The sequence below is a fragment of the Emydura macquarii genome, unplaced genomic scaffold, assembly GCF_026122565.2.
Source record: "Emydura macquarii macquarii isolate MOO-44397 ecotype Brisbane River unplaced genomic scaffold, CSIRO-AGI_Emac_v2 contig_1045, whole genome shotgun sequence".
Lineage (NCBI taxonomy): Eukaryota > Metazoa > Chordata > Testudines > Chelidae > Emydura > Emydura macquarii.
This window is the reverse complement of record NW_027131182.1, coordinates 12125823-12143687: the sequence shown is the minus strand read 5'-3', so window position 1 is coordinate 12143687 and position 17865 is coordinate 12125823. Positions and strand designations below refer to the sequence as shown.

The 17865-nt window shown below is 37.8% G+C and overlaps 1 protein-coding gene across 1 annotated transcript in view; it reads left to right on the top strand.

Annotated features, from left to right (window-relative positions):
* ADAMTS12 (ADAM metallopeptidase with thrombospondin type 1 motif 12) overlaps positions 1-17865 on the top strand; it is a 244510-nt gene that overhangs the window by 174081 nt on the left and 52564 nt on the right. The window contains exons 15-16 of the mRNA XM_067545490.1: positions 2234-2478; positions 3791-3932. Of these exons, the coding sequence (XP_067401591.1) occupies positions 2234-2478; positions 3791-3932 (387 nt within the window). The remainder of the gene's footprint in view (positions 1-2233; positions 2479-3790; positions 3933-17865) is intronic.

Below are 17865 nucleotides of genomic sequence, written 5' to 3'. Positions count from 1 at the left end.
TGGATTTTGCTTCTTTATACTGGGCCAAAGAGCAGGTGGAAACAGACAAAGAGGAGGGTGCATAGGGTAACAGTGAGCTGACTGAGTTTGGTATGATGAGTAGATGTGAATGGGCCTAATTCTATTCTCATTTAGGGAGGTGGAACTATTTATTTCAGTGGCGTTACACCAATATGAAAATATGTCAGTCCCAGGATATTAGAGAGACAAGGTGGGTGAGGTAATATCTTTTATTGGACCAACTTCTGTTGGTGAGAGACAAGCTTTCGAGCTGACAGAAAGCTCTTCTTACACAGAGAAGGGTTGTGAGTAAACTCAAAGCTTGTGTCTCTTGCACCAACAGAAGTTGGTCGAATAAAAGATATTACCTCACCCACCATGTCCCTCTAATATGGAAGGACATTTGAGACTTTAGACTCCAATGGGAGTTTTGGCTGCACAAGGGCTGCAGGTTCAGACTTTTGACATATATATAGAGCATATATATATATAAATGTAGAGCATACATTTCTTCATATCCTACTTATGACATTTCTGTTCCCTTCCATGGCAATGAATATGTACATTGAACTTTCTTTTAAAAAGAGTAAGGGGGGGAAGGTTAATAGCCTCTGTGAGTTGCTCATTTCAAAGGTGTGTTATAATGCCATCAACATTAATACTGTAGGATTAAACAAGTCCAATGTGTGGGCCATTTTGACTGTGATGTTGAGTCTCAATCAAATCTCCAGATCCTTGTCAGACTGAGCTGTGTAATCTGGATGGCTACGTGAAAACAGTTCATGGCATCTTAAAGCGGGAGCTTATTGTGCCAGGTGAATAACCTACAGCTGATTCATTTTGCTTTCAAAAGCAGCACAATATTAATTGGGAATTAGTGTAGGCTTCTGGGAAATCCAGAGATAATTCAGCTGGTCAAAAGCAAATGAACGTAATACAAAGACCAGAATGCAAAAATCTATTATCAAGCTGCCTCAGTATATTTTAAAACCAAGTGTTTGAGCTACAGTAGATGATCCATGTCAAAATAATTGTATCTGTTGATTTGTTGCTTAACTGATTTTTGTTAAACTTGTATTTTTTACACTAATTTTAACAAACAGTATTCTAAAGATGCTTGAATCCAGACTTACTGTGTAATGATGTAATTACATACAAAAACTGGAATAATAGCACTTCAGTACCTCACAAGGGTGTTGTGAGGTTAAATACATTGACAACTCAGGTGCTCAGATACCATGGTAATAGGTCAGATAAGTACCTAAGACAGATATTAAAAATTACTCAGTATGGCTAAGAGCCAAATACTACTTGCCTTACTCACATGAGTGACCTATTGAAGCCATTAAGACTATTTGTGTGAGTAAGGCAAGCAGAATTTAATTCTAAGTCCTGGTCTACACTAGGAAGTTTTACCAGTAAAACTTGCTTTATTTCTGCACACAACCACACTCAATTTTGAGTCCTGTCAGTAAAATCTAGATTTTCTGTCCAGGGCTGAAAACATATCCCTTTATTTGACCCCCATCGCTGCAGTATCTGAGCAGCTCAGTCTTTCATCGATTTACCTTCACAACACCCCTGTGAGGCAGGAAAGTGTTGTTACCCCTATTTGACAGATGGAGAACTAAGGGACAGAGAGGATAAGTGACTTTCACAAGGTTACACAAGAAGTCTGTGGCGCAACAGGGACTTGAATCCAGATCTCACAAGTTGCAGGCTAGTCCCCAAATCACTGTATTCTTCCTCTCATACATTGGTGACAGCTGACAACATTCTCGCAAGTTTCAAAATCCTTCCCCATAGGAGGCATCATAATTTAATGAATGAAACTGTTCTAGATTTTTTCTAGACCAATTAAATACTGAAATTTACAGTAACCCTTTTCAGATGTCATAGTATATATAGTAGATGTTGCCACCTATTCCTTCCTCAGTGGAGTTCCAACTGATTTACTCTGGTTTACCTCAGAGAAGAATTAATCTCCTATATATCTTCTAATAGCCTAAATAACATGCATATTCGTATCCTCTAATTGATACTTGAAACCCAGGGAAAATTTGTCTTGAAAGTTAATTTAAAAGGAGACACTGAAACTTAAACTTTGTGGTAGTACGCTCACCCTTACATATTTGCAAGTGAGGCTGACGTTTATATTTATAAAGATAAATAATGTATAATCACTTTCTGTTGTAATGAAGATCACCTAAATGAACCAGTCTTGTCTCCTTAGGTTATGTTGACATCGGGCTGATTCCAAAAGGAGCAAGGGACATAAGAGTAGTAGAAGTGGGAGAAGCAGGAAATTTCCTTGCAGTGCGGAGCGAAGACCCAGAAAAGTCTTACCTAAATGGGGGATTTATTATTCAGTGGAATGGAGAATACAAATTGGCTGGAACAACATTTCAATATGAGAGAAAAGGAGATCTAGAAAATCTGACAGCATCTGGACCCACCAATGAGTCAGTGTGGATACAGGTACATAAAAGATCAACAGCAGAAATTGGTAATTCTGCGACTGGAAGCCGAATAATCTGGAGTTTTGAAAGCAAGGCAGGGGGAAATAAATCAACTTTTGTAACTCTCTCCATTAATAGTCCATCAAAAATTCCTTCATTAACCTGGTTTGGCTTTGAATGTAGTCATGCAGCCGAAGGTCTTGATTCAACAGCGTTGCTTAAGCACCTTTAAGAACCTGAGTAATCCCATTGACTCTGTTTAAAATTAGAAATGTGCTTGAGTACCTTGATGAACTGTGGCCAAAAAATCCAGAGCGGGAAAGACCTATTTGCTCATTTAGTGCCCACTGCCTAAAAGTGTTCCCTACAATATATGTTCTATTGATTTCTCCAGTCTAGTTTTAAATATATCAAACTAATATTTACCTTAGGGAAGGTACTTGAACATTGCCCCTTGCTATCTGTCTGGATGTATCTATCCTACCCCTTTTTTTTTCCTGTTTATTTAGTATGCTATAGATATATATTAAACATAGAAAAAGAAGGTGGGAAGGAATGTGACCTACTAGTGCACAGTTCCCACATCTTGAATTTATGGGAAGGATGTATTCAAGTCAATTGAATGGATGATCCATGTTCAGTGCTCCAGCATAGGGGTCTTAAAGCAAGGAAATAAGATTTCTGTCAGTGTTCATTGTTACCTGGCTAGGTGGGAGTAAATCATTTTATGGAATTGTTTCATTATTTTATTCCCTAAAGATTATCTCCTTACCCGCTTCTGTAATCTACCAATGAATAATTTGTCTGACTTGTTCACTGCCTGTTTCTGCCAAGAATTTTCCTCTTCATTTAAGGATACATGTTAGAAAATAATGTTTAAGCAATGTTTTGGTAAATATGCTGCTATCTGCTGAACTACTAGATGGAACAGCTGATTCAGATGGTTGGGACACTGTCATTTAACAGCTATATTTATATGAAAATTTTATATTAAAATGTCCATTTTCAGTTATCTCAGTTTGGTTATTTGGCATAGCCTTGTCATTTAGTTGATAGAATACCATATGCTCTGACTCAAATTTTCACAAGCGTGCTTGCAAAAGTACAAGCTTGCTTTGGTGCACCCCATGTTTAAATGCACCTTTTTTCCCCCAATACCTGTGCACAAGTGAGGATCTGGTATACACATTTGTTAAGGACAGACATACTTCAAGAGTTAGGTTGTATACTTGTAAATATCTGCAGACACTTTGGACTATACTCTTGAAGATATCAGCCAATGTGTTATGATCACAGACAGTATGTAATTTAATCATGTTTTTTTTTTTAAGCTACTTTTTCAGGAGAATAACCCCGGAATAAAGTATGAATACACTATACGTAAAGAAGAAAGCCTTGAGAATGAAGTAGGGGACCCAGAATATTTTTGGCAATATGGAGGCTGGACGGATTGCAGTGTAACCTGTGGAAGAGGTTATTTTTTTAAAAAGCACCCTTTTTTCTATTATTCTTTTCATTCACTGGCATCTGATTTACTCTGTTTATTATAGATTAATAGATTATGAATCCAGAAGGGACCACTGTGATCATCTAGTCTGACTGCTAGCACAGCTAGACTCGACAGGATTTGACATATTAATTTTTTAAAACAATTTTGACAGATAATATTAATGTGTTTAAGCATTTTGCCCCCTATTTTTATGGAGTTAATTTTCACAGTTGTGGAAAATTACTGGGAGGGGGAAAGGTGTCACAAATAGGTATTTAATGACCATAAATTTGAGATTAAAAAAAGATTTGTAAACCGTATGTTTTAGCAGAGCTGTAAATCTGTTTTATGCAGTACTCATTACACGTTTTATATACATTATGATGAGACTGTAAGAAGGTCACACGTAAGATTTTCTTATTTTGCCTATGCATAAATTTCAATGATCATGAATGGAAATATTTTTTCGTAGGTTTGTGTGTGTATGGTGAAGTCGATGTTTACCAGTACAATTCTAATCCTAATCTAACACAGGCCATAGAGTTTCCTTGAATTAATTCCTGTTGAACTAGAACATATGTTAAAAAAAAAAATCATTGGAACAACCTACAAAGGGTTACGATGGATTCTCCATCACTGGCAATTTTTAAAATCAACATTAGATTTTAACAGTCAGGGTAATCAATGTTGCACCTTATTTCCCGTCTGAATTTGTCTAGCTTCAACTTTGAGCCATTCTGTCTTGTTAGTCCTGTCTCTGCTAGACTGATGAGCCCATTATCAAATTTTTGTTCCCAGTGTAGGTACCTAGAAACTGTGATCAAGTCACCCCTTCACCTCCTATAAATTGAGGAGTTCCATCTGTTTAGTTTGAATCTATCCTTATAAAATGAATTTTCTAATCCTTTAATCATTCTCATGGCTCTTCTCTGAACCCTCTCCAATGTACCAACATTCTTTTTGAATTGTGAGCCGCAGAGCTGGACACAGTATTCCAGCAGCAGTCACATCAGTGCCAAATACAGAGGTAATATAACCGCCCTACTCCTATCTGTTCTCCTGTTTACATCCAAGGATCACAAAAGCCTTGCACAAGCGCTCATGTCCAGCTGATTATGAACCGGCCCCAATTTTTATTCAGAGTTACTGCTTCGCAGGATAGAGTCCTACATCTTGTAATTATGACCCACATTCTTTGCTCCTAGATGTATAACTTTACATTTGGCCATATCAAATGTATTACACTCAGTTTACCAAGAAATCCAGATTGCTCTACATTACTGATGTATCATCTGCATTATATATCCCTCCACCAGTCTTTGAGTCATCTGCAAACTTTATCAGTGATTTTATTTTTTCTTCCAAGTCATTGATAAAAACTTAAAATAGCATAGGGCCAAAAACTGATCTCTGCAGGACTTCACTAGAATCACACTGGGTGAATGATGGGTTCCTATTCACAATTACAGTTTGAGACCTATCAGTTAGCCAGTTTTTAATACATTTAACGTGTGCCATCATGTTAATCTTGTATCATTCTAGCTTGTAAATCAAAATATCATGTTGTACCAAATCAAATGTCTTAAGAAGTCTAGGCATATTAATCATCCCTATTATTTTTATGAATTAAACTTGTAATATCATCAAAAAAGATACCAAGTTAATTTGACAGGATCTGTTTTCCATAAATCCATGTTGATTGGCATTTAATTATATTATCTTCCTTTAGTTCTTTACTGAATACTGTGTCACTCATTCAACTTTGGTTTTTGCCTGGATCAAAGTCAGGCTGACAGACCGATAAATACCCAGGTCATTCTGTTTATCCTTTTTAAATATTGACAAAACAGTAGCTTTCTTCCAGACTTCTGGAATTTCCCCAGTGTTTCAAGAGTTCTTGAAAATCAACATTACGAGTCCAGCAAGCTCCTCAAGCAGCTCTTCTAAGATTCTTAGATGCAAGTTATCAGGATCTGCTTTTTTAAAAATGTCTAACTTAGGTAGCTGCTGTTTAACACCCTCCTGCTTTACTATTAGAACAGAAGGTGTTTCATCTTCATATGATACGACTACATCATTTGTTTTTTTCACCAAGTGCAGAACAGAAATATTTATTGAACACGTCTGCCTTTTCTATTTATTATTGACAGTTCTACCAGTTGTATATAGTAATGAACCAATACCATTGTTAATATTCTATTTGTTCCTAATATACTTTAAAAATCACTCCTTATTATCCTTAACTCTGGTAGCCATAGAATTCTCCTTCTGGCCCTTTTCTTCCCTTATCTATTTACAACTATTCCTAACTTCTGATTTATATTCATTACTACCTCTTTCCCCTTTCTTTCATTTGTTATATACATTTATAGTTGCTTTTACTTCCCCTCTATGCCAGGCTGCTAGTTTTACTTTTCTAATTAGTGTGGCCTTCTTTCTTGATTGTGGCTTTTGGGGTATCTTGCAAAATGTTCATACAAAATTTCCAACTATCATTCATATTTTTTGTTTAAATTCTTTCACTTGGCTGATTTGGCTTATAATTGTTTTCATCTTTGTGAAATAGGTCCATTTTAAAGCTCTGTGCGTGTGCGTGTGTGTGTGAGAGAGAGAGAGAGAGAGATTTGGACTTTATTCTGTTGCATCTCACAAATATGATCAAACCATGATCATGTGTACCTAAGCTACCATTAATTTTTAGGTCTGTGATCAGTTCCTTTTACCCTGTTGAGATGAGGTCTAATATAGAATTTCCTTGTATTGGAATGTGATTAAAGTAACCAATACTTATCATACTGCACTCATAAAACCATAACAAGTAGAAATAGAAAAGGCTGATGTCACTTTAGCCACCCCCTGGCTGGTGCAAGTTTGTTTCCCCCCTAGTTTATATAGTCTAGTTATAAATGACTCAAGCAATCAGACTTCTGTCAGACTTCCCTTGAACTTTTGTACTGTTAGGAAATTGTCATCTATAATATTTAGAAATTCCAAGGATGTTATCCTAACAGCATTCTAATTATCGAAGAGCCAAATTGAGGTGAGATTCTTTAGTCTCTGTTATATAGGAGGTCAGAGTAGGTGATAAAATTTATTAACATTATGTAGGGAATAGCAAATGGGTTTGTATAACACCTAGCCTGAATTTCATCTTTGTCTACAAACCAAGCTGAAAAATGCATTATTACGGTGTTTTCCACTGGAGTAGTTGCTAGCACTTGTAGTGATCATGTAGACCGCCAATCGAGGTTATTAATGGTGTAAAGATTTTTTTGTTTTTGTATTACCAGTTTTTTAATACATTTAAATAAATTTTTTGTCTTCAGTTTTGTACTGCACTAATAGGAAACAATGTTTTCCCAACCATTTCTCAGTAATCAGCTGATGTAAAATATTGTGGAGAAGTTGTATATGTTTAATTTGTTCTACATTGTGATTATTTTAAAAAATCAAAGTGTTATGGCAGTTCATTATAGAATCATAAATCAGACAACAAAAATTGGTTGTTGTAGAAAGTAGAATAAGAAACATAAGGTGGAATCCAACAACAGGTGCAGAAATTTGTCTTTGATAATAAAAGTAATGTGTTAGGAATATCGTCTTAAAACAGATGGATGAATAAAGTGAAGTCAGTGATAACTGAAAGCAAGCATAAAATAATGCATAGCCGGGTGGGGGGGGGGGAGGGGTCTGCAAAACAGAGGCTTCAAGCCATCTCTTTGAAACATAAAATACTTTTTGGAGAAAAATGCTGTGAATGGTAAAAAGTCAGTTGATTTTTCAGTAGATTTGTAACTTTCAGCTGTTAGTCAGTTTGGACTTTAAAGAAAATTGTATTTGTAAATTTCAATAAGATCTATTAGACAGTAGAAAAGTCTAAGCGATGTGGTAGGAATCCCATTGGCTGAGTCATTTATAACTAGACTACATAGAGTAATGGGGGAACAAACTTGCATCTGCAAAGGGATTCTTAAGAGGATATTGGCCTTTTCCATTTCTAATTATGTTTTTGTGAGTGCTGTGAGATTATTATTGATTACTTTTATTGCATTCCATAAGATTTTAGTATTAAAGGAAAAAATAAAAAATCTTGTAACAAATTTAGTATGTAGTGAAGTCAAGTGTATTAAGGCAGAAAAGACAAACATTAATACTAGTATTTACATTTTCCCTATGAGGAAAATAGCTATGGTTATTTGTTCTCTGTAGTTTGAAGAACTGGCTTGTTACAGCTTTCATTTTAGGAAATTAACTGCTGGGGTCAATGTGATTTTTTTTTTCACGCTTGTTATGTGTTCCTACATTTCTCAGAACACTGATGTATTGTCAGTCAGTAAAACACAGTATGCTTTTCCTGTTAGCGGGGAAAAAAAAACCCTCTAATTTAATTAGGTATCTAAAACAATTAAAACCCTTGGATTGAATGTTATGCAGAATATTTTTATCTAGATAATAACTCCTCAATCCCCATAGTATCTAAGTGCTGATTAAATGAGATTAATGTTATATTGAACTGCATGTTTTGTTTTCTTTAACATTAGCAGAACTATTTTCTTATTCGCTAAAATAATTATAATCCTGGAAAATACCTTCTGGTTGAACGGCCGGTTGAATAACCCCTGTGCTCTTTGGCTCTGTTTTTTGGATTACCAGTTGAATCACTTAAATAGATGATCCCCGGGTACTTTTGTTTATTGATTTCTAACAAATAAATGGCATCCCCACTTATTACTTACCGTTTTCCAAGTACTAGAGTTCACTTCTAGTTCTCTGCAAAGGTGGAAACTGAAATATAGCATGGGTTCTGCTGCTACCTGGCAGCTCAGGGAAATCAAGGGGTGAATCATAACGGGTCATGATATGTGGGGAAAGAAACTTGGGCAGGTCCACTAATTTTGTCATATGTAGGTGGGCAGCCAAGGGCAGTGGAGCCTTGGCACAAAGGGGTAAGTAAACTGCTGCTGATCTATACCAGTAGCAAATAGTTCCTACTATCCCGTCCCTGTAGCAAGGGGGAAACCAGAATCACAATTCCCATCCTTGCCCGTTCTTGTGGTGGCAATACTCTGTACAGCCCCCTTATTTGGGGGCGGATTGTGATGTTGTTTTCTAGAGTTAGATAGCAGCATCATTGTTGGTGTATTTGAGAAGTTCCATCAGTGTAGAAAACAGAAAGTTGTTATTCTAAACACGTATTACGTATAATGAGGAATAGGAATTGTATTAATTGTTGACCTTCTAGAACCAGAAAGTATTGACCTATTACATGCTATGTTAACGTGACACTCTTCTTTTCCCTGTCAGTGGATTCATTACAAGAGGTCAATATGAAATATTATTTCCAAACTGTATTAAATACCACAATTATCTGAGCTTCCATAAAACTAGCTTCTTGATTTAGACAATGATTATTTTTTAGTGCAATGCAGGGTATTTTAGACTCAGAATTGAATGTCATTGACAGTAATGGAGCTGTTGTGCTAAATCCAAGCCATCTTACTAATAAACATGTTATATAACAAGTGATGCTGAAAATAAGTTCAAAATGGAGTCAAAGAAATTATTAAAATTGCGTTCGTTTAGACTAAAAAGTGATGGTAAAATGACTCCAAGGATTTTGTGGTCACAGTTTCCTTTAATGAAGGACTAGTTGTTTTGTTAAATAAGAAGTGCCAGTTATTTATATAGGCACTATCAGATTAGCTGACTGGCATATCCAGCAGGACAAGGTTGCCACCATTTATGGATATTTTCTTTTCTGGGAGCAATTTGTTACTCAGGGCCTGATCCAAAGCCCATGTGAAGTTAGTGGGAAGACTCCAGTGGGCCTTGGAGCAGACCCCTAATAATAATCATTATCACAATCGATCAACATCAAGTGGCCTTACTCTGTTCTGCCTCCTACAGCTTGGTTACAGGGAGATGTTTTCTGGAGGTAAGGAAATGAAGCTGGGGTTCAAGAATGGCTAAACACGTCTTATGCTTTGGTTTTCCAGCAACAAAACTACTAAGTAGGAACAAAAGCTGCATTTTCATGTATTGTTCTAGTTATTTCTCTTCTCTCCTATGCATGGATTTAGCTTGTTTAATCTAAAAAAGAGACTGGATCAGATTAGACTGCAACAACAGAACCTGAGAGATACGAGCTGTCACCTGATATTGACTTTTTTCCCCCCAGTAAGCACACTTGATTCCATTTGAGAGACTTCCGTGCAGGGTTTACCCCTTTTGGAAACCTCTATACAAATTGAGTGTGAGATGGGATAATGGATTGTGTTTAAAATGAAGGTTTACTTGTACTTCAGAGATGCAAAGTTTATCTACTCTTTTTTTCTTTTCTTTTTAAATGTGTATAATAAATGTATTATCTAATGTAATATGAAATAATTTAATAATTTAAAAAAGTAAAACCAAATCCCCCACACACAAGCCCTGAAAAGTTGTGGCTGCAAGAAAAATAACAAAGGGTCACTTACTGTAAAAATCATAATGTTCCGTAACCTCTATCTCATCCTAACAGCGTAGTAAGCTATTACATTTTCTAAGTGCTGCAAAACAAAAAGATGACAGCTTTGCAATCGAGATTGTGTGGACCAATATGTTGCTTGCAGAGAGCAACACTAAAATGCTCTAGCTAGCCATATTCCTCTAGACACTAATTGTCAGGATTGCATATTAAACAATACATCATTTGACCTATATGGATGCATACAACCTTTACTATGCTTTTTCTTGAATATCATTCTTTAAATAATTGTTGATTAAAAAATTGCAAATACAATCAGTCTTTTCTAAAGGCTGTAATCATGTCTCTGAGAATTAGATTAAAGTGGCATTAAGCCACTATTGGTGTAATAAAGGATAACCTCTTCGTTGAAAGATAGCATTAAGCAGAATGCAAAAGCTTCTCTCTCCATAGAAATAACAAGCAAGTGGTACATTTTCAAAGCTTGTAAAGGGATTTAGCCATAAATTCCTATTGGGGTTAATTGGTGTACATCCACTAAATCCCTTTCAGCTTCAGCATTGCAAATTTACCTCCATGTGTACTTGTTTAGCCCAGAGGTGAAGTTCAATCCAAAAGTTGTGGTTTTGATTTTACAAACCAGTGGTCAGTGTGTTTTCTTTATGGACATAGGTACTGATTTTCAAAAAGTTAGGAATATAAGGCTGCTTTCATAATTGTGTATATAATTTGTGCATACAATTAGAGTGATTATTTGTGCATTCAAAGAGCAAGGTAAAACACTGTGCGTGTGTGCGTATGCACGCACATGCTCATGTACAAAATCAATTTAATGTCAGTTGCAATTAGGCACACAATCACACACATACTTTTACACATCTCAGTTTTTCCAATACAGACCCTTTATGTCTACATTTTCATTTTTTAGTTTTGATGAATAAAGATGGCACTTCAAAGGAAGTGTTCAGGGTCTGAGTGAACATCAGAAAAAGCCTAACCCAACCATGCTGTAACCAGCATTTTTATTGGTAAACTTAGCCGATGAATTAAGAACTGAATGGGCATGGAAAGTGAACTGGGCTCTCCCATCAAAAATAGTCCTTCCAGCTCAGGGTTGATCTGATATGGGCAAAGAATGGGGAAAATTGTTGTGAACAAATCACTGTTTGATCTGACCATGTTGATACTGCTTGCTTGCTTTTTCACGAACATTTGTGCAAACTCATTCTGTTTGCACAAATGTTGGCTATGCATATCCCTAGGAGTGTACTTGCATGCAAAAAAGCACATTTGCACTGGAATTGCTAGCTCAGCCACTTCTGTATATAGTGGTTTTGGGTATTTGCGAGTGAGACTGTGAGGCACAGAAGGTTTGGGAGAACAAGAAAGTGAATGATTTTCAAGCAACTGAGGGCAGGTCTACACTTAAAATGCTGCAGATACACCACTGTAGCGCTTCAGTAACGCTACCTATGCCGATGGGAGGGCTTCTGCCGATGGCTTACGTAATCCACCTCTACAAGAAGCGGTAGCTATGTTGACGGGAGAATTCTCCCATTGACTTAGTGCTGTATACACAGGTGATTAAGTTGGTTTAACTGTGTCGCTCGTAGGTGTGGATTTGTCACATCCCTGAGCGAATTAGTTATAACGAGCTAATTTCCTGGTGTAGACCTGACCTAAGTGATCACTCAGTGTGGGGTTGGGTGTAGAAGGGAGGCTGCTTCACCAACAGAAAGGTCTCTTTCCTTTGAGACACTGCACATGTCCTAGCTTCTGAACATAGAGCAAGATCTCTGCAGTGGCAATCAAACCCCTTGGACTTTTCGCCACACACACACATACAGTTCTGCAACTATGCTGGTGTCCACCAGTGCCACATCAAATCGTTGCTAAGATGGAGCAGGGCCACAACACTGTGATCACGGAGAAATAGATGGGGGGTGGGCAGTAGCACCACTATAGAGAAATTACATTAGGGACCTCGGTTCAATGAAGCATTTAAGTATGTTGTTATGTCTGATTTAGTGGGACTTGTATTTTAAATTACTGATGTGCTTACGTTGGAATAGGTTAGGGCCAGAGTGAGGTTGCTTCATACAGAACATTTGATATTTAAAGTTACCAAATACAGTAATTGTTTGTTTGTTTTGCTTAATTTAATCTATTTTATTTCATTTAATCTATTTGCACCTTGATGTGCACATGGTAGGCCCTCTGGCTTTGAAGTGCATTATGCACATCCATAATGGAAAGATTAGAGACCTATATCCACCTTTAATTTCTACACAACCCCAGAACTTTCTGAGATTCTGCAATTACTGTATAATGTGAATCCACTTAAGGCTCCTATTAAGAATGGTATTTGTGTGATTACAGCTTGAAATAACTGACAAGACTCAAATAGATGAGCTTCCTGATGTCAGTGGTTAGGGCAGCAATAAGAACACACACACTGTAAACAAAGCTTCTGTACATGTTTGAAGAGACTACTTTATCAACAGACTTCTGCTTTAAAATGCATTACAGCAGCTCAAACTATGCTAAATAATGCAGCATCTGGGAAATAATTCATGTCTGTCTTATTTGAAAATGTTAACATAAACAATCTGAGTTTGAAAAGGGGAAGAGAAGCATTTCTGATAACGTCCTCATTTTATAACTGACAGTGACATTTGCCAAACTCTCTGATTATATTTCCAAAACAAAGAGCAAACATCTTTATGGAAAAGTCCCATAGAACGGAATAAGGATGAAGACAAGAGGGTTCAATAGAAACTTGTCTAAAAAAATTATCGAATTTAATAGTGTTGCCATAGGCTTTATTTAACCATCCTATAGAATTCTATTTAAAAGAATTATAATTGTTCATTAAATACTATAGAATAACACAAATATTGATGGAAAGTTTATCATTTTCTGTTAAATTCTCTTGGCATTTTTCAGTAATGATCAACCCACCGCTACCACTCCACTGCCACCGTCAAAAACTACTTTAATTTCCTCCTTTGGATTTTTCCATTTGCATCCTATCTTCTCCATGTTCATCTTGTAAGCCATTTTGCTGAACTTCATGATAAGTGAAATTGGAGTGCTGTGATATTCCATGAAAAAAAAATAACCACAATTCTTGTGTGAAATATTAGGAAACAAATATTTAAAGTTTGTTTATATATGCAATGGCTATATTGGGGATAGTCTGAAATACTGGGAAAAATTCATTAGTCTTTCAAAGCTTATGGGTTGCTTATTATGTATTATTAGAAGGTTTCTATTTAAATTTATTTTCTTGAAACCTGCTAAAGAATCTATGCAAACTTGACACCTCTTTATCTAAAATACAACACTTGTCCCTGACCACACAGTAGCATATTTTGTTCTGACCCTTCAACAGACCTACATAAGGGAGGATAAAAGTAACAGTGGTACAATATTATTGCCATTTTGTCCCAAGAGGTTAGCAATACTGTTTGTTTACACAACGTTGTGTGTTCCTGAATACAGTAGAAACAAATTCACAGGAGATAGTTTCTTTGCTCACAATTTCCAAGTCTGCCTCTCCTGTCAGTTATGTTCCAAGGAACTTTGTCTCTCTGTTCCCTCTGAAGACCATGATCATCCTGGCATCTTTTGCTGTCTGCTCATTTTTGCCACTGACTTTGGCTTTCTGCCTCTCACGGCTTATCAAACAATTCCCTAGCCCAGCTTTTGCAATCAGAAAACTCTTCAAGTTTTGCAGAAATTTGGCCAAACATTTCAATTTGTCTTCTTTTTGTGTTATGTCTAATTGACTTTCCAGAAGCAGGATGAATAGTCCAGTTTTGAATTGATAGCCTTGTTATAGATAGCTTAGTCTGATCTGCATTGCCTTTTACTTGGGAATATGAAATTATTCTTAGGCCTTTTTATTGATATGCCGCGATACAGACTTTTTTGATCCTTAGAAACTACGTCCATGTCTACACTATAAAATTATGGCAACCTAACTTATGTCGGTATACAACCACCCCTGTTATTAAATCGCTTCTGTGTGTGCACACTTGGCTTCTTGTCTCAGCAGTGTCTCACTAGAAGTGCTTGTATCTATTGTAATGTCAGTGTGGGACAGCTCCTGAAAGCTGGTAAGTGTCTATGTAAGCAATGCAGTGTCTTCATTGACCTAATTACATTGACTGTGACTATGCTACTCAGGGAAGAGGTGTTACTAAGTTGACGTAGAGACTCTTACATCAGCGGGAGCCAAATTTATGTGAAGACACTTTCACAGTTAGGTTGATGCAAGGCAGTTTATGTTAACCTAACCATGTAATGTAGACCAGGCCTATGTGCTTTCGCTTCTCATGGTGATTTCAGGATCCACGGAAGTCAGTTAAGAGGTTAATGACTTAACTGCACTAAAGGAAATTGCTTATAAACGTGTTAGTTGAAAATGAATTACGAGGAGTTCTGCATCATCTTCTTTCAGTTGGATTAAAGGCCTGATGTAATTCACAAAATCAGCAATTTTTCTGATGAAAGTGCCAGATGTTTGGCTACTGCTCTTGGTGCCCATGCTTTCTTGAATGTTTATACTTCTGTGAGCTCATCAGATTGACTGATATGTAGACGGTTTCCACAGGGAGTGTGGACATGATTCCAAATTTTGACAACTGATGATGTTGGTGCGTAAGATTTCCACACAGCTATTATTGCAGCATTGGCTGCACTAGTAGTAAGAGCTTCTGTGTAATACCCATGTATGCAGTGTTGCTGTGGCTGTGTTGGTTTCAGGATATCAGTGAGACAAGGTGGGTGGGTGAGGTAATATCTTTTATTTGACCAACCTCTGGGAACAGTACTAAGGCCTGGTCTAGGTTAGACTAGAGGACCTCCTGAGGTCTCTTCCAACCCTAATCTTTGATGATTCTATGATGATTCTATGGTCTGCACTAGAGAGTTTTGTCAACAAAGGTCAGCTTTTCTCAACAAAATACTGCTGGTGTACACACTGCAATCAGCCCCCCTCCCTCACCAATAAAACTGCCCTGTTTTTTTGACAAAATAAAACTACCTCAACCAGCACCTTTCGTCAGCATAGCTAGGACGACACAGTGTCAGTGTAGACACTGCATCCCCTTACAGCGGTGGAAGGGCTGTCATTCTTGTCAATTTAATTGCTCCAATTGACAAGAAAGTCAGGGCGGCTGGTTCCCGCTCCTGGCTGGGAGCAAGGAGACAAGCCCTGGCTGCTGCAAGCCTGGGGCAACTGGTTCCCGGCTCCTGGGTGCGAGCCAGGACCTAGCAAGCTCCCCACACTGCCCCATACTGCCCCTCAGGTTGGTAGAAGTGCTCCTGGTGAGGATGCACTCCACCGACCCAAGGAGAGCAGTGTGGATATCAGCCACTGCTGTAATTATAGTGGTAGCTGAAAGTCGATATAGTTTATGTCGACTTATTTTTCTAGTGTAGACACGGCCTAAGAATATCACAGTTAAATATAAGATTGAACAGATAGTTTAGCATAAATAGTTAACACATATTCTAAGGGACCATTCAAGGTGAAATAGCCAGTTAACACCACTGTAGTCCTAGGAAAAAAGGGGGGTTAGTGGGTTAGAAATTGTTGTAATAAGCTATAAATCCTCAAACAAAGGAATCCAGGCAAATCGATAATATCTGGCCATAGCACTCTTACTGAAGGAATATTGGGACTCTTAGAAACCATCCTCAAACCACTCACCATACAAGGGACCACCTCCCTCCAGGACACAACCGACTTCCTCCAAAAACTCCACAACATTAACAACCTCCCTCAAAGCACCATCTTTACCACCATGTATGTCACTTCCCTACAACATCCCTCACAATGACAGCATAGCTGCCTGCCTCCAATATTTACAAGACAATGAGACAAGACAATGGAGAACCCTCAGATATGTGCCCCAAACACATCGCCAAAGTCATCCATTTCATCCTCACTCATAATAATTTTACATTCATCAACAAACAGTATGTCCAAACCATGGGAAGAGCCCTTGGTATTAGGATGACTCCCCAATATGCCATCCTCTTAATGGGGCATCTTGAAGAATTTCTGGACAAATGCACCATGAAACCAATGATATACCTGAGATACATCAATGATATTTTCATCCTCTGGACAGATGACTTAAACTCCATTATAGATTTCCACCACAACTTGAATTACCACCATCTGTCCATTAAACTCTCTCTGGAACATTCCCACACTAGCATCAACTTCCTGGACACCACAATCAGCTTTAACAATGAATCCTACAGACAACTATATACGAGAAACCCACTGGTCACCACACCTACCTGCACAGATTGAGTAACCACCCCAAACACACCAAGAAATCTATTATCTACAGAAGGCACTCAGATACCACAGAATATGCACCAGGGAGAAAGTCTGGGTTATACACATTAACACACTCAAAACTGCCTTCCCCAAACAAGGACACTCCACCAGAGAGGTAGATCATGTCATGAAATGAGCTACCAAATACCCCAAGAGAACCTGCTTTTAGAAATAACACTCCCTCTGCCCTCACACACACAATGTCACCTACCACCCCACACTGGAACCCATATGGGGTATCATGAAGCAACTATAACTCATACTCGATGGGGTCCCGATCCTGAAAAAAATCTTTCCCTCTTCTGGACTTCAAGCAACCTCCCCACACTCTCCAAGCTCATCATCAGAAGCAAGTTCCCCACAAACCAGGACACACCAACTCAAAGTGACACCAGACCCTACCATAACAACAGATGCAAAACCTGCAGACATATCTGCACTACTACAGTGATCAACATCCCCCCACAACACACCTTTCAAGATCCCTGGGTCCTGCACATGCCTATCACAGCATGTGGTGTACCTCATGCAGTGCACTAAATGCCCCAATAACAACTATGTGGGTGAAACCAAACAATCACTATGCTCTTAAATGAACTCACACTGGAAAATGATAAAAGACAAATCACCACATCTGTGAGTGAACACTTTTCACAAAGAAATCACTCTACATCTGACCTATCAGTCCTCATCCTCAAAGGAAACCTGCACAGCACTTTCAAAAGATGAGCCTGGGAACTTAAATTCATAACTTTGTTAGCCACTAAAAATCTTGGTCCTAGTAAAGACACTGGATTTATGACTTACTAGAACAATCTGTAACCCACTACCCACCTTTTTGTCCTATGACTTCATGGGTATTAACAGGCCACTTCAACTTGAATGGTCCCTTAGAATACGTGCTAACTACTTATGCTAAACTATCTGTTCAATCTGATATTTAGCTGTGACACTCTTAGGCCAAGTCTATATGTGACACATTGATATAACTACGTCACTCAGGGGTGTGAAAAATCCACAGCCCTGAGTGATGTAGTTATACTAACTTAACTCCTGGTGTGAACAGCGCTGTGTTGATGGGACAGCTTCT